The following is a 27,996-nucleotide window of genomic DNA, read 5'->3' on the forward strand; positions in this document are numbered from 1 at the left end:
TCTTTTGCATCTGGACGTATGTGGATAAACAAATTTGATGTGGATGCTAGGAAAAGAGTACGAAATAAATTAATAATATTGTGACCGGATGGATGTACGTTGCCTTCCTCGTGTATAAGAGAGGCATTGTCATGGTCGCCGGGTATGTGTGCAGTGGAAGGTCATTATTTTCTTCCATGATTGTGGTGTGCAGCACCCCTCCCGTTGTTGAGTTGACTGGATCAGACCTGTAGGTCCGTCATCTACATGTACAAGACCATCGGCTCATCAACAACTACACGAGACATAGTAGTCATCTAGAACAAGACTCAACTGAAGTTGGTTCTCATGGTTATAGGTTGCTGCAACTAACTACTTGTCTGACTAGAGGTGCCTTCTACGTAATCGTTGCAAACATAGATAGGCAGAGGATATTGACAAGCGGGCCATAGGCATAGGGTAGATCTAGTGTAGTATGGATCAGGGAGTCGTATAGACCGGCTATACGACTATGCGACTCCCTGGTATGGATGGTTTCTTGCATGTCTGTGTCATACAGTAGTTAGTACTTATGGCAAGTAGTTATGACTACATGACTTGTAGATCTACCAAGACTGGGGGGGGGGGGGGGGGGTACCGGTCACCAAAGTCAAATGCTTGACGTGGCTTGCTTGCGAGCAGCTCGGATCCTCGATGCTGACAGGCATGCGCTGGTTTTCTTGTCTTGTCAACTTTGAACGGAGTCTGTCTCGGAACTCGCAGGTTGCATGCACGACAGCTTATAAGCGTTCAGAAAGGTGACTGTCTTCGTGCAAAGACAAGTAACTGAAGTTACTTGTCATCATCAGGTCGTCTGCAGAGTGCAGACTGCACTAGCATGACTAGCATCGCTACTGCAGCTGTGCCCTCCTTAGAACTGTGCCCTCCCGGGAACGGATATCCGAAACCCAGCACCTAGGTGTTCAGAAAATTCATCCAAGAGAAGGACAGGATGATCTTCATCAACAACGAGCTTCCTCAGCTGTATCCTGCTGCACGCGGTGCTTGCTTTCTACGCATGTATTCCGAGGTCCGTAGTTCTCGGGAAGAATAACGTCATTCGTTCGGCTCTTTACCGCGCGCGGAACGTCACTGTACGGCCGATCATGTAGAATAGATCTACTGACTGTACTGTAGTTACACAGTGCATCTTTTCGAGGTGGACGATGCACCTTGACCCCCACTGTCCCAGTAACTGAGTAAGCTTCTTCCGTAGATCTACTTGCCACAGTAAAAGAGACAGAAGCCATTCGTATTATGTACTGTTATGCCAAAAAGCGACAAGAAATGTTTCTGCTCAGGCTCAGCGCTTCAGTTCCAAAGTCGTTTCGAAGAGAGAACGTCGATCTCCGAAGCTCATCTTATGGTGTGAAAGGACTATCACTGAGCCGCGATGCAACCCTTTCAAGGTTCCGGGGCCACCAGTAATCTAGGGAGAAGGAAGGCTAGCGATAGCAGCTGGGCTGGCAAAGACGCAGAGTGCAACGCAATCTTTCCAGGTCGACATGGCGGGGAACCATACGACGATGCTGTTGATGACGCCAAAGAGTCAGTACTTCAGAAGTGTATCGGTTCTTTTGTCTTTGGGTAGTGAAAATGAAAATAAATTCCATTTCTGTCAAGACTCAAGCAACGAGCCGCCTGTAATGTTGGTAATACATGAGTTGTTTTCTTGTGGCAATGGCGTGGTTAGTACACTGGTTACAATGTCAAGCAGTCGGTATTGTTCATTTATCCGATCTGCCAGCTGCTGCTTCAGTTGTGGCGAATGAAATACTGACCGAGATCTACTTTCAGAATTACAAACCCTTTCTAATGGCAGCGTGCTCAGCGTGTGCCGGTACACAGGTGGGATTACATGAACAGACTGTTACTAACACTATCTATGAGTCTGATACACACTGGGGTAATGCGGAATGATGCATCGCAACTCACTTCTCAGATCAACACTGATCACGGAAGTGTTCAGAATCCAATATACATTTCCCCATTCCTATTTACAGTAACCGCTGTTGCTTAGGACAGAGCCATCTCATTAGTCCTAAACTTGCTGTGCCCTTTCTTTTGTTCCTGTTGTGTGCGAAAAGACGGCTATTGCCACAATCATTGCCAATACCACCACACCAAGAAGAGGTAGCCCGACAGCTTACACAGGTAGGCCAAAGCGGCACAGTGTGTTGTTATCTGTAGATGTGGAGCATTCAGGGCTTGCTCTTCTACCAGGTGTAGTTGACACTTGTGAGACCAACACTGGGCCTGGTGCACTTGGCAATAGGGTCACACGCCAACAGGCTTGAAGCAAAGTAAAGCCATCCGTGATAGCACAGCGTGATCCCTTGCCTTATCTGAAGTGCAGCCGGGCAATCCGCAAGACATGGATAATACTAGTGCTGGGTCGGGTAGCATTTTCTTCGGGTGGCATGGGTACCCAACAGTACGAAGTAGTGGTTGCGACTTCGGCGATGATATGTAAGAAAAGGGTTTGCTCCCCACACCGGAGCTCGCGCTATTCTTTCAAGTGTCAAGTAAAGTCGGCGGAATAGCGCGAGCTCCGGTGTGGGGAGCAAACCCTTTTCTTAGCATGGGTAGCCGATTGGGTAATGTTTCAATGGTAACACCACAATGCACCCCTTCCCGTACACACTGGGTAGACATGCAGAGTATTACATGAATGTGTACACATGCACTGTACATGATGTCATCTGCGACTTCGGGTTTTCAGGTACTATTCTGTACCCGACTACCCGAGGTCCGCGCGGGTAGCACGGGTACCCGACTACCCGTGCACACCCCTAGATAATGCCTTGCTAGTGCAGCTAACACTGGCATGTGTGAAGCAATGGCACCCAGGTGTACCTACGAATATGCCTCGCACAATGCAGTTCAGTTACAGCCTACTGATTGGTGACTTTAGCAGCTGCACTACGTTATAGTGAAGGTATGGAGCTGTTACATCTACATGGTACTTGCAGCAGGCAGAAGGTATAGAGCTGGTACATGTACATGGTACTGGCAGCAGGCAGCATGTATCTTCATATCTCAGACTACCTCTGTAAAATAACAACACGGCATCCCAGTGACTTCAGTGTGACTCAACACTTGCATGTGAAGCGGAGTAGCAGGGTTTCATATAATAGTTTACAATGATTATCAACTGCTAGGCATAAAATGAAGTAGATTCTGATGGAAAACAATCCATTGGTGGCTGTTGGACAGTGGATATTGTGGCGGCCTGCAGTGACCTGTGATCAGGAATATGTTGATCAAAGTTTTCATATCATTTAAAATGATCTGTGTAGTGGCAGCCATCTAGTTTCAAGCGATGTTCTGTCACACCAGGCCCGTGCACTGGTCCACACTCGGGGTGCAGTCAATGAGGAGGGAATACTTATAAAGGATTGACGGAAGCAGTTTTGTTTGGTTCGTCCATACCCTGGCCTGCTGTGATTCGTGTATGACAGCCTGGGGTGGGTACATACTGTTGTGGACTTGGAAATCCGGTCGCACGTCTAGCGGCCCCAGGGCGATGGCCATGCAGCCGTGGATAAGCAGTATACACATGCATTTTTATGCGCTGCAGCACGCTGGGTCGCATCGGATCAACATGTGCACTGCACGCAGCGGTCTGTACGTGCCGAGGGCGCCGGCCCCGGTCAATCGACTGGATTTCCATGTCCGCTACAGTATGATAATTATTATGACATTACACAGCAGTAAAATTCTGACATCAGTGGTGAACAAGGCCCGGCAGACAAGTGGACCTGTTCTGCTGGGTCTGATGTACATACTTGTACTTGCATTTATATGTTAAAAATTCCAAAAAACCCATACCTGTGCTGCATACTTGGTGCATACAGAGGCAAGACAAGAGGAGAAGTGTCTGTGTCGATCAGCAAACCACGCACCTGGAAAGGTTGTTCCGGAAGTGTGATCAGTCCTGGGATAAAGTACTTCTTCACGTTGTGGCCCATATGCTGCGCACTGATAGTACAGATGTAAGTTCTAGCAACACGTTCATCTCTATTTTAGTGACTTTGGACTGTTGCATATCACAATGCTCTTTATGCTACAAGTAAAACTGAGCAATGCCCAATAAGTGCAGTCTGTAGACGCCGGTGCTTATTATGGTTTGGACATGTCTTTCGCGAAGAGAAGGACACTGTGTCTTACAAAGGCCTTCAGATGGCAATAAAGACAACAAAGTAAATGTGGTGAGGCTTCCTGCAGTTTCATAAACAGTTAAAGGGGAAGTTAAGTCTAAAGTCAAATTTTCACCAGTTGTAGTCTTCGGGGTGCTGAGTCGAATGGTCTTGGTCCGAGGAAGCTGAGATGCTCCCTTCCTCCTATATCCCCAATCAAACTCGCGAACTTCCACCGAAACTGGGTGACTGCGCCCTACTAGATGGGGATTTGTATGCAAAATGTCACTAAAAGCGCCATTTCGTTCTTTTAAAAGCACAGATGACCGCGATTGGCCCATATGTTGTAGTCTATTGGACGCTGAGTCGACTGGTTTTGGTCCGAAAAGGCTGCGATGCAGCGTTCCTCCTTTATTCCCAATCGAACATGGTTGAACAAGCGGTCACGTGCTCCTGCGTACACCAGTCACCTGGTCACCGTGCCTGCAGGGTACAACTTACAGCCTGTTTGACCCGGGGGAGTCTTTTGGGTGCAGCCCTGTCACTTGAGTTGAACTCGAGTTGAACCTTGGTGTGAAAGTTGTCGCCTGCTGGTGCGGTGACTAGGTGACTTGGGCAAGCAGGAGCACGTGACCGCTTGTTCAACCATGTTCGATTGGGAATAAACTGAGGAGGAACACTGCATTGCAGCTTTCTCGGACCAAAACCAGTCGACTCAGCGTCCAAAAGACTACAACATATGGGCCAATCGCGGTCATCCGTGATTTTATAAGAACGAAATGGCGCCTTTAGTGACATTTTGCATACAATTCCCCATCTAGTAGGGCGCAGTCACCCAGTTTCGGTGGAAGTGCGCGAGTTCGATTGAGAATAAAGGAGGAAGGGAGCGTCTAAGCTTCCTCGGACCAAGACCATTCGACTCAGCACCCCGAGACTACAACTGGTGAAAAAATGATTTTAGGCTTAACTTCCCCTTTAAGAGTAGAGCCCACACGCTCTCTTCCATTAACACTGCAATAGTTCAACTCATTTCACAATAATTATTCCAACGTTTCGGCAAATTGCCTTGATCAGGTTCACAATGATGTGCAAGCTCTCAAACCAGCATTGATAAAGGCCAACTCCCCTGTCAGCAAGAATAATAAAGACAACATACATTCTAAAAAGAAGCCCAGAGATCGCTCAGTGACAAGATGGGTAGACACCATTAGGAATGACCTTTTACTTCTCAACATGTTTCTTTTGTAAGCGGAGCAACTTGACTCGGACAGAACGTACTGGCTCGCCGTTGTCGACAGATGCATGTCCCTCAGTTGATTTTTTTCATATGAGCTATATGCGTGCTGTATCCATCAGCACTCAGCCGAAGGCCGGAGATTGACACCCACCGGGCTAGCATCCCGCCGCCAAAGTGGAGCCACGCATCGTATGGATGTAAAATATGATGATAGGTAAACAAGAGAGAGAAACACAACACTTTTTAAAATATCGATCATAGGAAATACGAGAGAGTTTCGAGGAAAATGGGACCGAAAGAACTTCACCACCCACCCCAGAAGAATCACAAATAGAGGACCTTACGCAGGATAGCTGCCGAGCCACGGAGAGCATTCTTTTGCAATTCTGCCACAGAGCAGTAGCTTATGGCCAAGTGCTGATGGATGATAATGATGGCAAGTTGAGACTCAGATTGTTCCTGTGGTAGTTGGAACTTTAGGCACTGTTTCCAAACAGTTGCCAGGATACCTTGACACCATCGGTATCACCAGCTACTGCTCTGTGGCAGAATTGGAAAAGAATGCTCTGCTTGGCTCGGCAGCTAATCTGCGTAAGGTCCTCGATTTTTAATGCTTCTGGGGTAGGTGGTGGAGTTCTTTCAATCCTATTTTCCTCTAAATACTCTCGTGTTCCTATAATCGATATTAAAAAAGTGTTGTGTGTTTCTCTCTCTTGTTTACCTACCATTATATTCTACATCCATATGATGCATGGCCCCACCTTTGGCTGCTGGATGCTAGCCCGGTGGGTGCCAATCTCCGGCCTTTGGCTGAGTAATAATAATAATAATAATAATAATACCCTGGCCGAGTGCTGATGGATAATAACAGCACTGGTATATTATACCAATGCTGTACTCTGATGTTCAAACAATGCATATGAGCTTTAAAAGAACGACATGCCCATGTATGTAGGTGTTTTCATTGCTTGGTTTCTATTAGGGCTCAAACGGTCACGGCTTTACCCCTGACGGTTAACTGCTAAGCTAACGGTCGGTTAACCGGTTATAACCTATAAGCCACGGCAATCCTGCGGACTCTTTTTTAACCGTATATTTGACTATACTCATTCAAAAAATGTACCCTATTCAGTACAACGCACACGTGTGCATTCTCTTGCATGCTCATTCATACATACTCTCACACCAAGAGACCAGATATGACCGAGTTGACAGCCCAGAAACGCGCGCGACAGCCCGGGAAAGTGCACACTTTGCAACGACCTGATACTTGAAAAATTGACTGAAAAGTTACTGCGTAACCGTTATCTTTATCGGTTAACCGTTAATTCTTCGTAACCGGTCTGCAACCGGTTAATCGGACTAATCGTTTGAGCCCTAGTTTCTATGAATGCATGTCATTGTATTGTGAAGACAGTGTGCAGCCAAAATATACTATGTGCATGCCAGTAAGCATGCTCACTCAAACATGGCCAGAATAACAGTTGAAAAGCATTGCCTTGAAAGTTGCACGCCACGCTGCTTCGCTTTCCAGCTGGTTCAAAGATGAACAGCTTAGAGCTACCAAGTGCAGTGAGATACACAACAATGTGAAAGGCTGCGGTGTAGACTTTCTGTGCTAAGTTGTGCACAGCTCCAACCATTGGATTACCTGCGCTAGCATACGTTGTGCCCAGCGGTACATCCTCCGGTTTTAAGGCCGTATTTTGACGCTTGCGCTGAAGTCACTTCACAGATAGAAAATCAAGAGCCTAAAATTAGGAAGCAGGAGGATCTTGAACATTACTTTACGATGGGATTTTGATATAAGCAACTAGCAGCACCCGGCCAGCGTTGCCTGGCCGAACGTGGCATGCGGGTGAAGCAAGTACATGAACAGCACACGTGCTCAGCACGTGGTGGTGGCTACACGATTCGCACGCTTCGCGTGCTCAGTGCTTCTGTGGCTGCTTCCGCTAGCTACACGATTCGCACGCTTCGCGTGCTCAGTGCTTCTGCGGCCGCTAGCTACACTGTTCGCACGCTTCGCGTGCTCAGGGCAGCGCGGAGCAGCGCTTCTGCGTAACACACAGACAAACACACGTCACAGGTGCCTCTTCTTTATAGTATATATGAGTGCTGTGTGTTCTAATTCATTTCCTCAAATTGCTGTCATTTTGCGTGTTTTGCTACGCAGCTGAAGTTTGCGCTGAACGTGTTGCTTCATACACATTTGGCTAACACTAGTGCCGTTGGTGAGAACAACAACACAGCTTTACACTGGGCAGCCAGAGAAGGAAATCTGGGAGTTGCAGAGATACTTCTACGGGCTGGCGCTAAGGTATGGCGGGTCACGATCGGATCAAGTTTGATGGGAGATGATCAGTGATAACTGGGAAATTTGCCTTTAACTGTGCAGCTCTGATATATCCGGAAAATAATATCATCACTCCTGCATTTAAATAACCGACGAGGAGACAACAGTCGTAAATAGCACTGATGACTATAACTAATAATTATTGTGATATTTCACCGATGATAGTCACGAGAAAACGCTCTGGAAATTTTTCATTTTAATAATCGTTTTATACATGGTTATGAGTGCACAATTAGTTTTATTCATTGTTATTTTATCACTCCTGCAATTATTATATTTGCACAGCTGATAATGTAAGGTCCCTAACACTGTCAGGCTAACTGAGAATGCAGAAGCACACTCTAAAAGTCTCATACGTAGTCTACTTTCTCTAGAAGTTCAGCGGCAATGCTAAGTTTGTACAGTGTGTAATGTCTGTACACATTGTGATCACAACAAAGACTATCCTCCAAGCTTTCTCCTCATCTGTCAATGCTCCGTGCTCTTCTGCTTGACTCAGACTACTGCCAGGAATAATGACGGAGATATTCCAGTGGTACTAGCGTTAAGCAACCGCCATGATGCTGTTGCTGCTAAGATATTGGAATCCATGAAACCAGCAGAGTAAGTTTACTAAGTTTGCCATTACCCATTTCAGTCCTACCGTGCTGGAGCCAATTCAGGTCCAGCAGTGTGCGTTGGTGTTATTAACCGCAGAACAATGAAACTGGACCACCCAGCCTCAGCTGGATGTAAGTCACATCCCTGTCTAGGAAGTGAATGCTTACATTCCAGGTTGCATATGCTGGTCACTGAAAAGCCTGTTTGGTTTAGCAGTCTAATTCCTGGATTCAGGTAAACTTTTAGGGGAAATGGTGAAGCTGAAATGGTGAAGCTTCAAACTTATCATTATATTCGGAAATACAGTAGGCTTCCACTCAGTTATCAGCTATTACCCGGCTGAGAGCCTCTACCTCTCTACGAGTCTATCTCTACATCTACCAATGGTGCTGAGTACTCTTAGCACCCTATGGTAAACCCAGGCTTTGGAATGTGGGTAATCTTTAGATCACATAAACCATCTCTACTGGGATTTTCATCTCTACGGGATTTTCATTATTCAGTAACAAGCAATCGTGAGGAGACTTTGCTTGACTGAAATGTAAAGTAGACTTTATCCAAAAATGTTGATATCTGTTTGGTGCCTTGGCTAAGCACAGTGGCATAGGATGAGGTGTGATGTATGATGATATTTCCACTTAAACTCTGTGTGGTAAAGCTCTGCAGAACTTGCATCGAGAACTTTGACCTGTTATCCAGGCTACTCTGTAACCTATAGTAAACTCGCATGCATGGCGCAGCATTAGTTAGTTTCCCGACACGGGTAAGAACTAGTAAACTGGACTTTTGTCATGAATAATAATGCATTTGGTGTAACACACGGAATAATGGCTGCCATTTTACATGTGCCTGAATGGCTGTGAATGATGAACTGAGGTGCGTAAGTTTTTCTGTTTGCATGTCACAATGTGTGCATGTTTGTGTTTTTTCTGTGTGTGTGTGTGTGTGTGTGTGTGTGTGTGTGTTTGTTTGTGTGTGCATGCATCGGTGTGTTTGTGTGTACGTGTGTTTGTTAATCTTTGCATGGCTACGTGTGCATGTGTACATGCAGTGTTCGCAATGTATTTCAAGCTCATGACCACAAAGACTGTGATTTTAGTTTCCATGACCTTGTCGAACATAAAGGAATGAAGGTAAGAGTGTGCGGCTAGGAGATATGAACACACGTTTTACAACTCTACGTAATTGTGTCATTATGTGTGTGTGTGTGGGGGGGGGGGGGTGCATGTGTGTGTGTGGCTTTGAGCTCTGCAATTTTCATGGGGCAATGAGCTCTCCATGAGAAATGAGCTCTACAACTCTCCATGAGAAATAAGTTCTCAAATTCTATGAACTCTACCATGCTCGCTGGGGTTTGAACCGTCTACCATTCTCAGTGCTATTGTATTCATATTACCCAATCATTTCTGTGACCACTGAATCCTTGTGCTCAGGTAATATTTTGTACACACACCATAAACAGTGCTGCAGCAGAATAATGATGGCGCAGCACTGGTGTGCTCTATTATGATGCATGCATAGAATTCCCACGATAGCAACTGTAGTGCTCACGGCCACATACGTGCTGTGGCATTCCTTGGCCACTCCAGACATTCATGATAGTAGTACATCGTGTTATGTCATGCATGTAGCATGTGCTGTTTCCCGCTCGCGCGCGCACGTGAAACGGACTTCGCGGCTTTTAGTTGCTGTGCATGAGTTAAGTCTGGACTCATGTTGTTTTGGACTGAAGAAATAAAGAATTGGCGCTGCAAGCAGGGTCGGGGTGGATTCCGGCCTGTATGGGCGGCGGCCTGTTGGCGTGTTTGCCTGATAGGAGAGGCATTGGCAGCAGAGGGATTCCGCAGCTGACGTCATGCTAGGCCACCAGACTTTCGTGTAGAGTCGTTGCTTGGCTCGTGTCATGCCTTGGTGGCCGGAGTGGGCCAGCTGAAGTGTCCGCTCTTGGAGAGACAGTGGAATCACCAGACGATGGTCCTTGAGCAGGAGACCGTCGGCGACGGAGAGTTCATGCCTGTGTGTGTAGAACGGGCGGATGTCCACTGCCTTGCCGTCCCACATGCCCGTCTGCAGTGACAGCAGCACGGCATGGAGCATTGAGTCTGCTCGAGTTGCGGCTTGGATGTCAGACAAGAGGAGGGCGTTGGGAACAGAGGACTGCGCGATGGCATTGATATAGGCGGTGTCCTCCTCCTCACCAAAGTTCGGCAGGCAAGGATGTGGCTGAGGGTGACGACTCAAGACATCTGCTGGGTTGGTAGGGCCAGGTTCATATACCAGCTTGAAGTGGAGGTCTTGGATCTTGAGAGCCATCTGTTCAATGCGGGATACTACAGCAACAAAGTCTGGAATCGCCTATTCAGAAACATTTTCACACCAGTCAGAGCACCTTTTTTGACCAGTATGGACTTTCCATGTGTTGCTTGTTTCGGAGAAGGTAGGACGGGATTTTGTTTGCTACCCAAGCTTCGTGCTATAGGATCGCATAGTGTGAAACTTGAGTAAAAAACGAGCTTTTCTCTACCTTCTATGTAGGGAAGCTCTGTCCACTGTGGTATTGAGCACTGTACTAACAGAAGATGAACTCTACTGTGTTGCTTGTTGTAGGAGAGTTTGACGCGCGCACTTGACAGTATGATGGAGAGGTCACATACCCAACCTGATACAGTCACAGTCTACCTGCAAATCCTTGATGGTGACAGGAATGGCAGAGCCCCAGATAATCACCGCTTCGATGGCAATCGCACAATCCTCCAGCTAATTGCTAAAGGTGAAAACAAGGTGAGTGGTGACTTTAAAAGATTACCGTATTTTACCGGGTTATATGTCGACCTTTTACGACTGATAATAGCAAGAGAAAAGGTAGGGGTCGACTTATAACCGGCATTCGACTTATAACTGGGAATTATCGGTATCTTCCAAAAATGACCTGCACTGCATGCACGAGTGCGCCATGTGTAGGCATGTTTGCCTGTTAACTAGTATTTGCTTTTTTCAAGAATTTGGACGTTTCACCTTCCAATGAGGAGTGTTTGTGTCATTTGTTGATGTGTTAGTACTTCCTCCGTTAACAAAACTTCGTGATGGATTTTCAGGGACTGGTTTGCGCACAAACTGTCGTGAAATGAGTCGCAATCACTTTCTCAGCCTTCCCTGGCATGCCATGCAAGAGGTACGATGCAAGGAAAGTGACCTTTCACAACAAGCCGAGCGGAATCGATGGTTGCGCTGTGCCAACATCGGTGGTGTCAGTCATGGCGAGCGAAACTCAAATACCACTCCTCCGAGGGGATAATGCGCCGCTTGGCCTCTCTACTACTCTAGCACTGAGTTTGAGAGTGATCGAGAGCGATGGAACGGAGCAGCGAGCCCACACGATGTGCGAGTGAACAAGGAGCTGCTCTGATTTCACGGCGCAATGAAATAATTCTGAATTCAAATTCTTGTTCAACCTGCGCAAAGCCCAGATTCGAATGCTGGTGACCATACATCCTTTCAGAAGTCTGCAGTCCGACACGAGCCTCGTGGCTAAAGAATGTCGACTGGACTTGCTATCCGCTGCTGTTCAGTGCTGGCAGGGGTATCCATCAGAGAAAAATGGAATCAGTTTGGCTGTGCCTTTACTCCTCGTTTAGCGGAGTTCTGGAGAGCGAAGATGAAACCAGGGAGTCATAAAATATGTTTACGACTCCCTGGTGGAAACGAGTAATTGCCACCGCGGTGGATCACGCCGCTTGAAAGCCAACTTACTTGAATGACAGCAACATCAAGTTCAGCGGAGTGTGATCGAAGAAGCCGAGGCAAGGCTGAAAAGGGCTGAACAACGACTCGAGAGAGAGATGACGACTCGTGTGCAGCAGATGACGACAGCGGCGCAGGGTCAACAATGAGTCGAGCGAAAGCTACGCAAACTGAACTCTCTGCTCATTCCGCCAACAGTTTCTCTTGTAAAGACGCTGCACATAGGCTGAACTACCTTTGTCCAGTGATTTGCAGTTGATACAAACTGTTCCTGACCTGTTCTAAGCGTTTTCATATCCATCAAAATCCATCACGAAATTTTTGTTAACGGAGGAAGTAGCAGGTAGTGGTTAGCAGTGCTTCATTGGGAGAAAACTTTCAAAACAGAATTAAGGTCTCCGGATACGGGGTGTCGACCTGTAACCGATAAATACGGTACCTGACTGGATTCTTCGAAGCTGCACAGTGTTGTTGATTTTTTCTTCACATACAATGTACTAAATGGCTGCCGGTAGTGGCTGTGTCGTAAGCGTGCAGTAATATGAGCATTGCATAGCACATACCCTGTATGCCGGCCATGTCATACTATGGTGGACAAACAAATTTGGGATCCGTACCCGAATCAAGCGTTCATCCTCCAGTCTTACTTGTCAACCCTCACTTAACCCGGGCAAGAAGAGAATACTTTTTGTGTGCAAAACACATGCTGCCTCTGAGATGCATATCGTTCCTACACCTATCTTATCTGCCTTGGACTAATAATCAATGTTGTTGGGGGGGGGGGGGCATTGATCATTGGCACTGCAGGATGCTGTATGCCATGATGTTGTCAGGCTGCTTATCTGGTACAAGTGGAAGAAGTTTGTAGCTAAAAGATACTGGTAAGTACGCCAGTGTTGCCATGCATGCACTGCATTGTCTGCTGTAAGTACAGCGTCAAGTACTTCTTTTGAGGTACACGGAATTTGAAGTTCTCTTCAAATAATCCGATTCGAATTGCTGTCCCATATGCTAGTACTGACATTGCTTTGCTCTGCCTAACAGTTGTACACGCGTTTTGAATGCAAAAACTGCCGATTGTGTTGTGGTGTATTTGGTTGGAGAACACTTTGGCGAAGGCTTATCGGACCACACCCACTTGGTTTTATACCACGGAGACTATAATGAAAAACATCTGCAAAAGCAATTCTCTTTTCCGACCAGCCACCTCAAGAAGACATGTTTCCCAATTCGACGCCATGTGGAAGATTTCCGTAGAACATTTCCAGGTCACAGCTGCTTGTAGTGTGTTGTAACTTGGCAAAACTGAGCCTTCGTGTATATAATGCCTTCGTGTATATAATGCCTTCGTGTATATAATGCATAGAAGACAATAGTGCAACTCCGTGCGTAAGATTCCTGCATGCATGTTCTACGAATATTTGACTTCATTTTCAGTATGCGCATTTGAAAAAATCCAATGTGATTGTCCATTTCCTGATTATGTTTTGCTGTTTACAGGTCGCAAGCTGCTATTTTTGTCCTGTACGTTATTGCCATGTCAATGGCACTAATATTTGCTGGCGGTGCAGATGATCCGAACCAATATCGATCTGGACTGGACATTTTCCGCGGAGTTTGTGAAGTTCTTGCCATACTGTTCTGCCTCTATGGTCTTGTGGAACAAGTGCATAACATGTACAAGTAAGATTTCTCTGAAAGACCTGTAGTCTCTAAAACACCTGTAGTCTCTGAAACACCTGTAGTCTCTGAAACACCTGTAGTCTCTGAAACACCTGTAGTCTCTGAAACACCTGTAGTCTCTGAAACACCTGTAGTCTCTGAAACACCTGTAGTCTCTGAAACACCTGTAGTCTCTGAAACACCTGTAGTCTCTGAAACACCTGTAGTCTCTGAAACACCTGTAGTCTCTGAAACACCTGAAGTCTCTGAAACACCTGTAGTCTCTGAAACACCTGTAGTCTCTGAAAGACCTGTAGTCTCTGAAAGACCTGTAGTCTCTGAAAGACCTGTAGTCTCTGAAAGACCTGTAGTCTCTGAAAGACCTGTAGTCTCTGAAAGACCTGTAGTCTCTGAAACACCTGTAGTCTCTGAAACACCTGTAGTCTCTGAAACACCTGTAGTCTCTGAAACACCTGTAGTCTCTGAAACACCTGTAGTCTCTGAAACACCTGTAGTCTCTGAAACACCTGTAGTCTCTGAAACACCTGTAGTCTCTGAAAGACCTGTAGTCTCTGAAAGACCTGTAGTCTCTGAAACACCTGTAGTCTCTGAAAGACCTGTAGTCTCTGAAAGACCTGTAGTCTCTGAAAGACCTGTAGTCTCTGAAAGACCTGTAGTCTCTGAAAGACCTGTAGTCTCTGAAAGACCTGTAGTCTCTGAAAGACCTGTAGTCTCTGAAAGACCTGTAGTCTCTGAAACACCTGTAGTCTCTGAAACACCTGTAGTCTCTGAAACACCTGTAGTCTCTGAAAGACCTGTAGTCTCTGAAAGACCTGTAGTCTCTGGAACACCTGTAGTCTCTGGAACACCTGTAGTCTCTGAAACACCTGTAGTCTCTGAAACACCTGTAGTCTCTGAAACACCTGTAGTCTCTGAAAGACCTGTAGTCTCTGAAAGACCTGTAGTCTCTGAAACACCTGTGGTCTCTGAAACACCTGTAGTCTCTGAAACACCTGTAGTCTCTGAAACACCTGTAGTCTCTGAAACACCTGTAGTCTCTGAAACACCTGTAGTCTCTGAAAGACCTGTAGTCTCTGAAACACCTGTGGTCTCTGAAACACCTGTAGTCTCTGAAACACCTGTAGTCTCTGAAACACCTGTAGTCTCTGAAACACCTGTAGTCTCTGAAACACCTGTAGTCTCTGAAACACCTGTAGTCTTTGTCGTCATAATTTCCAGCATGTGTTTACTATGTACTTCCTCCGTAAACAAAAACTTCGTGATGGATTTTTGAGGGACTTGCTTGCTCACAAACTGCCGTGAAGAGAGCCACGATTACTTCCTCGGCCTTTACTGGCATGTCATGAAAGACGTACGGTGCAAGGAAAGCGACTATTCACAACAAACCAAGCAAATCGATGGTTGCTCTGTGTCAACATAGGTTATGGCAGCCATGAGGAGCGGAACTGAAATACCACTTCTCCTAGGACATAATGCGCTGCTTGGCCTCTCTAGGCCTCAGTTTGAGAGTAATAGAGAGCGATGGAAAGGACCAGTGATCCCACACAATGAGCGAGTCAATACGCAGCTGCTGCGATTGCTTGGCGCAATGAAAGGATTCTGAATTCAACGTCTTGCTCTGCCTGCACAAAGCCTAGATTTGAACATCACATTCTTAATAAGTCTGCAGTCTGACAAGAGTCTCGTGGCTAAGGAAAGTCGACAGGACTTGCTAGCCGCTACCGATCAGTGCTGGGAGGAACATCCAGCGGAGAAAATGAATAAGTTTGGCTGTGCCATTACCCTTCCTTTCGCAGAGTTCTGGAGAGTGGAGGTCGAAACCAGGAAGTCATGACATATTTTACGACTCCTTGGTGAAACGAGTATTCGCCACCACGGCAGATTACGCAGCTTGAAAGCAAACTTGATTGCAGCGACATCACCAAAATTTAGCGGAGTGTAATGAAAGAAGGTGAGATAAAAGCTGAAAGAGCTGAAAACAACAACTCGAGTACAGCAGACGAGGACAGAAACTGAGGGCAAAAGGGAGTCGAGCGAAAGTGATGCAAAATAAACTCTCTGCTCATGCCGACAACAGTTCCTCTTACAAAGAAACCATACATGGGCTGAACTACCTTTGTGGAGTGATTTCCAGTCCATACAAGCTGTTCGTGACCTGTTCCAAGCATTTTCATATCCTTCAAAATCCTTCACAAAGTTTTTTTGTTTATTGAGGAAGTGTGTGTGTGTGTGTGTGTGTGTGTGTGTGTGTGTGTGTGTGTGTGTGTGTGTGTGTGTATCGTGAATGGGGGGGGGGGGTTCAGTCCCGCGGAGTGCTATGTGGAGAGTGCTGGCTAGGCTTGGCATCCCGGAGAATCTAATCACCATCATCCGTTCCTTCCATAGCGACATGGCTGCCAGTATCCGTGTGGGTGGACACCTGCTTGCACCGACACGTGTTGAGAACAGCTTGCAGTAGGGTTGCACTATGGCCCCCGTTTTATTTAATCTCTACATGTGTGCAGTCTTTGAGAGATGGTGTGGCGTGACTGCTGGTGATGACAAGCTGGGGATTCTACTCGCCCAGTTTCAGAGAGAGGGGCTTGTCAACGCCAGAATGGTAGAGCATCGCAGAATTCGGCTAATGGAGTGTCAGCTTGCGGATGATTCGGCCCTGCTTGCAGTTACCCATGCTGGTGCTGAGAGGACCCTATCCTCGTTCAGGGATGTAGCTGGTGCGTTTGGCCTTCGTGTTGATATGTCCAAAACCATGGTGGCTGGGGCTGGTGTTGTGGACACCGGCCGGACCCCTTTGGATAGTGGTGTGCAGTGGTGGTGTAGTGGTGTGGTGTGGTGTGCAGCACATGGAGGCTTTTCTATCTCGGTAGCCATGTAACGCCAGACGCCCGGAGCGCATTCGGCGTGTTTCAGCGAGTTGCTGCTGCATCGGGTGCATTCTGTACGCTACGAGAGTCAGTGTTCGACAACGATGATGCTAGCATTGCCATTAAACGCATGGTGTACGGAGTGACTGTCCTGGCCGTCCTTCTTTATGGGTCGGAGAGTTAGACCATCAGGCAGCATGGTGCTTTGTATCGGGCCTGATGTGGCACTATTATATTGTGATTTTTTTGTGTTGCCATTTCGTTACAGAGTTTTTCTACTTTATGATGTTGGTCTACTTTGACTGCATACAGGTACAGAAGTGACTACTTTGAAGACCTGTACAACTATGCTGACTTAGCATCCTTCTTTATGCTGCTGGTGATAATCCCACTACGCTATGCAGACTCTAGTTCACAATGGACTGTGGCGTCATTTGCCTACATTACGACCTGTCTGCGCTTCTTCAAGTACACATGTGCATTTCGGTAAGGTCTTTTATGGGATTATCAGTTTTCGACCACTTTGGTGGTGGGTCTTCTCTACTCACCTCCCTCCACTTCAGGAGCTGCATCTGCACTTTGATCCTAGAGGGTGGCGACGCTCTTACGGGTGCGGAAAACGCAGGCCAATTGAGTCCAACACGAGCCATGAATCAATTTTTTTTACGTAAACCATTCGATACAATCATTTTGTTTGGGCGTGCCCAATGTCCACTTACGTTCTATGACGCATGCACACGCATATTCATTATTCTTACTCTTCCACAGCCAGTTGGCTGTCCAAGCAGTGTAAAAGAGCAGCAAAATTGAGATGCTCTTAGTCATCACATTGACACTGCTCCGAGTGCAGGGTCCCATGAGCAAAGCGATGAAATCTAACCAAGTACCGTATTTCGCCGATTATAAGTCGCACTCGATTATAAGTCGCACCCCCATTTTCAGGTTTGAGCAATATTGTTGCGATATATTCACTTCAGTAGTAAGTCATGCTCGATTGTAAGTCGCACCCCCTTTTTTACCCTGAATTTTAGTGTAAAAAGGTGCGACTTATAATCGGGGAAATACGGTATCTATGGCAGTGGACAGTACAGTCCATTCAAGCTTTTCATGCGTCTTGCACTCGGACTACGCCTCGTATGTTGTGAGTGTAAGCAGCCATCCAGCTGCCAGGCCAGTGGCCAACAGGTTTTCTTTTCACCTTGGTGTTGTGTGTTGTGTATTTTCTGCCATTCAGGGAAATTGGTGCGTATACACAGATCATGGTTCAAATCGTTCGCTTTGCAATCTTGCGCTTCATTGTCGTCTTCTGCATATTCCTTGTGACGTTTTCTGGATCTTTCTACCTGGCCCTTCGAGGAGAAGAGGACGAGATGTTCAGCCTGAAGGAGAATAGGACGCTGACCATCTCTGATCTTGATAAACCTGAGTACTATCATGCTAGGTATGTAGATAAACCAACACATTCGAGATGTAGATACAGCATTTGGAATCTGTTTGGTACTGCATGCATGGCATTAGCACTATTGCAGTGGTGTGTAATGTTCAGATAATTTAACTTGTTTCCATGCAGACCATGGCTGGATTCTATGTTACACATAGGCATGATGTGGTACAAAGGAGATAAGCTCCAGTTTCTCTGAGCCGTGCTGGACAGCAGCCCTACATAGTAAGGGGGGGGGGGGGGTAACATCCGAGTTATAAACAGCTGTTTTCTGGTTGGAGTCGTACCAGGCTGTTCTTGGCTGTTCTCGATGATGGCAAGATGCTTCATTACCAAAGGAACAATAGGTGTACTGATCTGTCACCTTTCTTTGACCATGGCGAGTTAATAGCCCATCTGTGACAAAGGATCTTGATTTAGCCCATGCCATGCGACACGTAGTAGCTGTAGGAAGCGTTCCAGCATAGGCTATTTTACACGCCATATAGGTACACATGTTTCGGCCGGGTGTCGCCGTATTCAGACTTTTCAGGCAGGGGATGTTCCCCTTGGCTGGGTTCAGTAGAGTGATCTGGACTGAATTCATAATACTTGTACGTACCCAACGCCGCTGTGGACAGCAAGCTATTTCGGCCGTATAGGCCTCATCAGTACAGCTACGAGCTTTAAGTAAGCCGAGCTGCCGGCCATGGAGGCACCACAGACATTAAGATAGCTCGTTGATCTAGTGCCAGACGGCTCTAACTACGAAAAGGAGCGAGCAATGCGTAGTGCTTGTACCTATCTAACATGGTCCAGTAATAACAGTATCCTCCTGTACTTGGGTGTATATGTGCATTCACTATTACAGCTAGTACAGCTAGTACAGGTAGTACAGGTATTACAGCTAGTACAGGTATTACAGCTAGTACAGGTAGTACAGCTAGTACAGGTAGTACAGGTAGTACAGGTAGTACAGGTAGTACAGCTAGTACAGGTAGTACAGGTAGTACAGGTAGTACAGGTAGTACAGGTATTACAGGTAGTACAGGTAGTACAGGTAGTACAGGTAGTACAGGTAGTACAGGTAGTACAGGTAGTACAGGTATTACAGGTAGTACAGGTAGTACAGGTAGTACAGGTAGTACAGGTAGTACAGGTAGTACAGGTAGTACAGGTATTACATGTACATGCACAATACTGAGAGTAATACTTACAAGTCACATTTGCGGTCCTTATGTTCGCCTTGCTGCAGGTCCTATCCGGAGATACTGCTAACTGGAATGCGCATCCTGATTGAAAGAGGGCCCATTCTTGATTATTATGGGAAGTCAAGCAAGCTTGGGTGAGTTGGACAGACTATTGGCAATGTAACTTCATTGAAAGGGACCTTATTGACATGGAAGTACATGTAATGGAGAGAACAGAAGGAACACAAAAGACTCAGGCAAAAATTGACTTCAACGACGACGACGACGACGACGACGCCAACAATAACATGAACTGAGATGTTGCGACTTGGGCGGTAATTGTAGAAAAAGGTGGCTGCTCCAAACATCATCGCTCGTGCTTCCTGCCGACTAACTTGACACTTGACTGACTCACGACTGCCATCTGGAACACACAAGAAGAATGCCGGGCTGTCCACTCAGCAAACCTGCAAGAAAGCACCACTCCCTTCTCAATACACAGTGTTTGCCCGAGGTGTTTATTGTGCTGGAAACGGAACGTCACTGTAAGTTGGTATCCCTCTTGAGTGATTTGTTGGCTTGGAGAACACTACAAAAATGCAGTGCTCTCGGAGAACACATTTCATTAGCCTACTCAAGCTCAACTGATGAGGAGGGAATTCCCTGAAACACTGTACAGTGTGCAGGGACTGGTGCTTTCCGGCAGGCTTGCCAAGTGGACAGCCCGGTACTCTTCTCGTGTGCTGCAGACGACAGTCGGGAGTCAGTCTAGTGTCAGTCAGCAGGAAGTGCAAGCTCCAGCGTTTGGAGCAGCCTTCTTCTTCAACAACAATGACAACAACGACGACAACACGTGATGTATACAAAGAAACAATCGGGCTAAATCACTATCACATCTCCTGCTCATTTCTTCTGTAAAAAATACTAAGATGTATGAGCAGATCTTCTTGAGATCCATTGCCAGGTGACTACCATATTCACATACCATGTTACGTACTATGTATTCGGAAGTAAAACAAACACCAGTGTACGTTGTAGACCATGGGTGCCCTAAGCAGAACTATTTGCTCAAAGCCCTATGGGAAGACATTGGCTATGGATAAATCTAGGAATCGGAACGGGCAGATTTTGCGAAACTGATGATCAGATCATGTGTGTGTGTGTGTGTGTGTGTGTGTGTGTGTGTGTGTGTGTGTGTGTGTGTGTGTGTGTACTGATGCGTGTTTGTGTTTTGTGTGCGTATGTGCATGAGTGCATGTGTGTGTATATGCATGGTTGCATGTATCTCTGTGGTCATGATTGGGTTTGCATACTTTTACAGATGGCTTGGTATTGTGCTGATAGTATTCTTCATGTTCATCGTCATCGTAGTTTTGCTGAGTATCCTCGTTGCGCAACTGACTGATACCTATCGGAGTGTGCAGAGTGATGCTCAGAAAGAAGTTGACTTGAATCGTGCATACATTGCTGGTGAGATGGAGAAGAACGGCTTATTGCGTAAGGTATGAGTGACGTTATTCAAAAGATGTTGCACCATTCACTAGTTTCTCTAGTCATATTCTACTGTTCCAAATTCCAAACTGCGAACCACAGTGGGTACAACATGTTATTTTCAAAGGACCAATAATGAGCAGAAGAGATACTATGCAGTCAACGTAATCCACAGGACCGCCACGCAGTCTTTGATTGGTCCGGTAGAATCATGACCTTCCATACATTGTGTATGATATGGCGGGTACACATGCCCTCCACAGTAGGAAATATATTTTGATGCCCAAGAAGTTGGTCAGGTGATAGGCTGACCAACTGGACCGGTTCCGGTGGGCATGCTCCAATGCCACAGTGTCTAGCTACATCCGACGTGTGGTCGGAAAGCAGTGGATAATCTGGATCTAGAGTCAAATGTGCCGTTACTGACCTCTTCAGAAGGCGACCAACTACCGTAAACGACAGGGGTTTTTTTCATGACCGTCTCACATACAAACTGGCGACCATCTGTCTCGCGCAACCCGCGCTTGCAATTTCATGAACAGAGCTTGCATATCAATCTGCTGAATGCTACATGACTTTTGTGTTGCTGTGAGGCGTAACTCACATGAGCTTGAGTGGTCAATTTGAGTGCATAGAGTTACATGACCAACTGTCCTGGAAGCCCCAAGTGGACTTTATTGCCAGCAAGACTGCTACTACAATCGGGCAGCTCTGGCGCCATGGACGGTGCCTTTCACTCAATGCCCGCCGGGCCTGGTACATGAGTATGATCCAGTCTGTGCTCTGCTATGCCTCAAACTGTTTCTTTCCCGCTCTATCCAAACTGCTGCTGCATCGACTGCTACGCATTGCTAAGTCTGGCATACGAGCCATCTTCCAACTCCCCAGAAGGACCCCCACTGCTCCCCTATTTGCCAGACTATCAATGCCTCAGCTCCACCAGCTGTACGTGCAACGTCTGCTTCTCTTCGTCTTCCGCTGCCTTCATGGCAGAGCCAGCTCACTGTTCCAATCCTACTACTCCCTCATTGCCACGGATGTGGACAGAAGTTGTGTCACGCGTGGTCAGGTCAGCCAGCTGCTCAGAGTGCCGTTCCTACCTGGTCCCTCAGGCCGTAGCTCTTTCGCCTTTGTTGGCAGTACCACATGGAACTCTCTCCCAGCTGATATTCGCGCTTGCGACGTACGCCACATGTTTCAAGGATTGCTGTCTGGCTATGACCTTATCTCCCTCCTCAACTAGCTCTCCGATGTTGTGCCTACTATGTCTTCTTCACAGATTCTGCCTGAACAAATGCTCATCAATTATGTTCTTGTCCTCTATCCTAGTCCAAATTCTGCCTTGCCCATGCATGACTCTCATGAAATGCCCGTACTAAATAGTCTATAGAACAAGAATATTGGATATCATACTTCTCTCATCAACTATGATAATACCCATTTCATACCCCCCCCCTTCATAAAATTAATACCTACTGTTTTCTTTCCTTTCATTTCATCTTCTTTTCCGTTCCTTTCTTCTTCATACAAATTTTAAACATTTTCATCATATTGTGTGAGCCGTGGGCCAATAGCCCGGTGAGAAGGCAGTCTTGCCTGTTCATATGGTGAAGTAAAATAAAGAAACAACAACAACAACAACATGCTGGAACACAGACGATATGCTGCCATTGCCATAGGTTTCGTGTGATCAGCAGCACATCACATAGCAATATCATTGCCTCTCCAGGCGCCTTCATTTTTGCCTCTGTCTGCCGTTCTAAATTGTCACGCCTGATTATACCACTCCTCTCCTTTAACCCTAGGCACTTAGCACTAGTATCATCATTGTTGCCTGATGATTGGTGGATAGCCTCGTTCCATTGCCAACTTATGGAAGTTCAGTAGAATGCCGACTATCCGACTCGCCAACCATCCGAATGATCAATTATCCAAAATGCCTGTTTGCACTGAATGTAGGGGACAAGAAACGTTTTTCCTGATTTTCCCCAACCGATGCACCATTCAAATGGTGTACTGGATGTAAGGCAGCAGGTTTGCGTCAAAATTGGGTCCCCAATGCGTCATTTAGAGGAGCTTAACGTGTCTAATTTCTGTAGTACTGCTGAAGAGAATGAGAAATGATGAAAAGATGAGGGGATATGCATGGTTTAGATGGATTTGTGACCGCTCCCTTATCCAAACTTACTCCTCATCAGAACCCCCTGGAGACAGCACCGGTCCCCAAGGGTTTGAATAATCGGCACTCTAATGTACATACAGTGAAACCCGCTGCATTTACCGGATGCCCTTGGTGTAGCAGAATTATTCTATCCTCATGTTAGGTACCTCCTCCCGTACCTTTTCTAGCTGGCCTGCATGCACTTACGTACTCACCTTTTGTCTCCTTTTGTTCCGTTGGCCTGGGTAGCTACTTGCGCGCCCATATTTGCCATAGCTACCCAGGCCCTTTATCTTGCCGTTCAGACTTGATCTCTTTCTCACTCTTCAATAATCACCATGTAGTCGTTTCGTTCGTCTTGGTCTTTTGTCCCGTCTCTAATAAATGTCGTTCCACCAACCTACCTGTTCCCGTCGTAATGTCTGGATTATGTGTCGTCAGTCGTCCTTTCTCGTATTCAACACTAATATGACAGGATTCCTCCTGATGGACTGATGGAGGTATGCACGACCCACAATATGCATGTCAAATTGATCAGCATGATGTCATCTTTGGTTCTAACCAAGTCAATATGACTGAAAGGAATTCGGGTGGACACACCCATTCCCATGCCGCTGCACATCCGAACCAGTTCCGTTATTTTACAACGTTTCGGCACTTGGCCATCGTCAGATAAAAACAATGAATACCGTGGAAGCCACACAAGAGCAGTATATATACGCAGAGTGTAGCGCCAAAAAAAAAGATGCGAATTATGTCACCTAGTATGCAGAAGGGGGGGGGGGGGTGACAGAGAGAGAGAGAAGGTGCAACTAGCACATCATGGAGAAGAAGCAGCAGAAGGTGGCGCGCTTGTGTGGCTTCCACGGTATTCATTGTTTTTACCTGACGATGGCCAAGTGCCGAAACGTTGTAAAATAACGGAACTGGTTCGGATGTGCAGCGGCATGGGAATGGGTGTGTCCACCCGAATTCCTTTCAGAGATGGAGCTGCAGGAAGCCTCAGCCCTTCTTCAATATGACTGTTTCTTTATGTACATGAACAAGGTACATGTATTCACATACATACATACATACACACACATACACACACATACATACATACACACACACACACACACACACATACACACACACACACACACACACACACACACACCTGTCCTGTGCCTGTCCTGAACATTGCCGTTTCCGGTTACGTGTCCCCTCGTGTGAGGGGCCGACAGACAAGGAGAGTTGGGTTGAGGCGCTGTGTCGCATCAACGTCCTAGCGAGATTTCCTAGCCATTTCATTGATCCATTTGTTGCAGTTGTGTAGCTGGAATCCTCGGGTTGACTTGCAACAACGATCGCATTGGCTGCAGTGGGCTCTGCAGCAAGGTAGGGCAAGCCGCTGGCGGGTGTCACACGATGGTCCAGCAGCGGTGGCTTGGCCGTGCACTGGAGTAGCAGATGGGGGCATATCCAGGCATTTGTGGACGGCCAGTCCGCCAGGGCTGAGAATCCAGCGAAGACATGCGGTGCATTTCCTGCTGCCAGCCTGGTCTGCTACGGGTTTGCGACGCTCTTCAGTGCACTTGTGGCGTGGCAGGCCACTCTTCGAAAAGGATCTGTTACAGATACTGCACTGAATCCGTTCACGAGAGGCCGGCTGTGGTGGTGAAGCAATTCTGAATGCTGTGCGCCACTCTCCCCGCTGCTGCGCGGTGTCGAAGACACACACAGACACACACACACACACACACACACACACACACACACACACACACACACATATATATATATACAGTGGATATCGGTTATAAAGTCATCGGACATAGTGATAAACCGGCTATATTGATACAAAATGAAAATATCAAAAGCAAAACCAGAAAAAGCCAGTCAAATTATCGTCATAACCAATAATATCGGATATAGCGATAAATCGGCTATAAGGATACAGAATCACCATTCAAAACACCTCTTTGTACAGAAAAATATCGTCTATATAGTGATAGCAACACAAGCGTGTGAGGCATTGACGTCTCGACTTGGAGCCACATGTGTGTTTTCATAGTGTATTCTGGTCTGATGCTTCCTGGATGATGCCTTGGGGCCAAGAAGTTCTTCACTCTGGACTGGGGAAGGTGCAGCAGCATGCATCATGTATCAGTTACGCCACATTAGCGTGATCGAGTACCCACACATGTATAATGTGTATGTATGACGCGCGCAGTTGAAAATCGCCTGTAGTGATATACCGGTTATAGTGATAAAATGTGAAAAATCAGAAGGGCACGTTATAACCAATATCTACTGTACATACACACACACACAACGACACAAAAATGTACAAACTTTCATTCTAGGTCATGAAGTGAGAAACTTCACACAAACTTGTGCAACGGTAAATCCAAAACTTACTTACCGGTATATGAAACGCGAAATAAACTTTCGTGTGAAGTTTTGTGAGATCGCGAGTGAAAGTTCATCGCTTGTTGCAGGTGAGAATTGGACTTGGTGCACGAAATCCGTTCCGCTTTCCGCGTTAGAAAATTTCCACTTTAGACAATTTCTACTTGTTGCGGGGAGTTTACAATGGCAGCCCGTCCGTGCACGACAATTTGTCTGGTCCGGACAGGTTGATTCAGGTTCAGTTATTGTACATGTGTTGGTTATTCCGGGTTTGTATTTAATTCGTTATAAGAGACCATTTGACATAAGAGACCGCTTTTGCTTGAACCAAGGGGCGGTGAAGTATGACCGACTTGACTGTATTCTTGTTTATTGAACTGTTATGCATGGCCACTTTAGGATCTACTTGCCAGGAATTACGAACCATCCATCAATGTCCGTGATCCAGCAGGTAAGCATTTACATTTTTGTTCTTTCTACTACATGTTTGTGTACAGTGCTAGTGATGATCTCAATACAAGGCTCCAATGGAGACACGGCCGTAAACAAAGTCAAATGTGTAAGCTCTATGACAAAGAAACACAGTCCCCCCCCCTAGCAGACATGCACGTGTGTATGAGTGTCTGTAAGTGATGTCAGAGCAGAAACGTGCATAGATATCACAGTGGAAGAATTGAACTTCTCAAGTAATTAGCAGCTTAGCTTGTGCCTCTCTCTCTTTGTATGCCCCAGTCTCTCTCACCCTTTTGTTTACTTTGTTGGTGCTATTCTGTAGTCGCTAAACACTGGGAGAGTTCACAAACAAATGAAAATCGGCAGCTACAGACTATCAGTAATCGGCTGGAACAGTGTGACAATTCTCTGTTATCAGTGGAGCAGAATCAGTCATCTCAAAACAAACTCTTGAAAGATTTGAAGTAAGTGCCACTAAGTGTGAAACTGGTAATGAACGGTGTTTACGTTTCAACGTTGAATGTCAGTTTATCTGCATTGGAATCTCAGTATATCTACATTGTATAATATTCTACGTAGCTTCCATGCTAACTTTTTTCAGACTAGGATCTAAGGTTGTGATGGTGTTTTGCTGGCATGCCTTTCCATGCAGTTGTTACTAATTCTGACCATGAACATGCATCCTTACAGAATCCATCATGCTTCATGCAAACTCGACTTGAATTACATGAGTACTGTATGTTCTGTGGCCTAGGGTGCTCATACGCCAGCCATGATATACCAATTCCGGCAGCGCATTAATTAGTGTTCTGTAACTGTTTTTGACTCGAAATTTATGCTAAGGGAACGTTCTTCGAGTAGGTCAATTTTCAGGGGCCTGTGATAAGCAAAGTGCTGTGACAACACACAAATTGGCTTACACAAACAATATAATACAAATTGGCTTACATTTCATATTGAAATCAGCTTTGGCAGGACCAATTAACAGTGGACACAGCGGCAAACAGACCTTCATTCAAACATCAGGAGCCAGTTAAAGCTGAGAATGTCCAGGCGAGAAGAAAATACAAAAAAACGCCAATCACTGCAGAAAAGTGGACCCTCCTGGTATCTCCACCACCCTTTCCCTGGTATCTCCACCACCCTTTCCCCTGGTATCTCCACCACCCTTTCCCCTGGTATCTCCACCACCCTTTCCCCTGGTATGTCCACCACCCTTTCTCCTGGTATCTCCACCCCACTTTCCCTGGTATCTCCACCACCCTTTCCCTGGTATCTCCACCACCCTTTCCCCTGGTATCTCCACCACCCTGGTATCTCCACCACCCTTTCCCCTGGTATCTCCACCACCCTTTCTCCTGGTATCTCCACCACCCTTTCCCCTGGTATGTCCACCACCCTTTCCCCTGGTTTGTCCACCACCCTTTCTCCTGGTATCTCCACCCCCCTTTCCCTGGTATCTCCACCACCCTTTCCCTGGTATCTCCACCACCCTTTCCCCTGGTATCTCCACCACCCTGGTATCTCCACCACCCTTTCCCCTGGTATCTCCACCACCCTTTCTCCTGGTATCTCCACCACCCTTTCCCCTGGTATCTCCACCACCCTTTCTCCTGGTATCTCCACCACCCTTTCCCCTGGTATCTCCACCACCCTGGTATCTCCACCACCCTTTCTCCTGGTATCTCCACCATCTTTCCCCTGGTATCTCCACCACCCTTTCCCCTGGTATGTCCACCAACCTTTCCCCTGGTATGTCCACCAACCTTTCCCCTGGTATCTCCACCACCCTGGTATCTCCACCACCCTTTCCCCTGGTATCTCCACCACCCTTTCCCCTGGTATCTCCACCAACCTTTCCCCTGGTATGTCCACCAACCTTTCCCCTGGTATCTCCACCACCCTGGTATCTCCACCACCCTTTCCCTGGTATCTCCACCACCCTTTCCCTGGTATCTCCACCATCCTTTCCCTGGTATCTCCACCACCCTTTCCCCTGGTATCTCCACCACCCTGGTATCTCCACCACTCTGGTATCTCCACCACCCTGGTATCTCCACCACCCTTTCCCTTGGTATCTTCACCACCCTGGTATCTCCACCACCCTTTCCCCTGGTATCTCCACCACCCTTTCTCCTGGTATCTCCACCACCCTTTCCCTTTCCACGTGTCACAGGTGTGTAGTTTTATAGCTGCTTCTTCTCCTCTCTGCATTTGTGGTAAATGAGGAATAGCATGTTGACAATAAT

General features: G+C 46.6%; 1 protein-coding gene across 2 annotated transcripts in view; it reads left to right on the forward strand.

Annotated features, from left to right (window-relative positions):
• Positions 1–1,180: 1,180 nt before the first annotated feature.
• The window catches only part of LOC135809062 (transient receptor potential cation channel subfamily A member 1-like), a 33,880-nt gene continuing 7,064 nt past the window's right edge, over positions 1,181–27,996 (forward strand). Inside the window, exons 1-15 of one of the 2 annotated variants that reach the window (XM_065322321.1) lie at positions 1,181–1,566; positions 2,106–2,172; positions 3,876–4,013; positions 7,571–7,714; positions 8,250–8,353; positions 9,402–9,483; positions 10,958–11,131; positions 12,899–12,972; positions 13,592–13,774; positions 16,951–17,124; positions 17,873–18,079; positions 19,314–19,403; positions 20,570–20,750; positions 25,694–25,745; positions 26,070–26,211. In XM_065322321.1, the coding sequence (XP_065178393.1) occupies positions 1,412–1,566; positions 2,106–2,172; positions 3,876–4,013; positions 7,571–7,714; positions 8,250–8,353; positions 9,402–9,483; positions 10,958–11,131; positions 12,899–12,972; positions 13,592–13,774; positions 16,951–17,124; positions 17,873–18,079; positions 19,314–19,403; positions 20,570–20,750; positions 25,694–25,745; positions 26,070–26,211 (1,967 nt within the window). In that variant the 5' untranslated portion in view covers positions 1,181–1,411. The remainder of the gene's footprint in view (positions 1,567–2,105; positions 2,173–3,875; positions 4,014–7,570; positions 7,715–8,249; positions 8,354–9,401; positions 9,484–10,957; positions 11,132–12,898; positions 12,973–13,591; positions 13,775–16,950; positions 17,125–17,872; positions 18,080–19,313; positions 19,404–20,569; positions 20,751–25,693; positions 25,746–26,069; positions 26,212–27,996) is intronic. The other variant, XM_065322322.1, reaches the window with a different exon arrangement.

The sequence above is a fragment of the Sycon ciliatum genome, chromosome 2, assembly GCF_964019385.1.
Source record: "Sycon ciliatum chromosome 2, ocSycCili1.1, whole genome shotgun sequence".
NCBI classification, from domain to species: domain Eukaryota; kingdom Metazoa; phylum Porifera; class Calcarea; order Leucosolenida; family Sycettidae; genus Sycon; species Sycon ciliatum.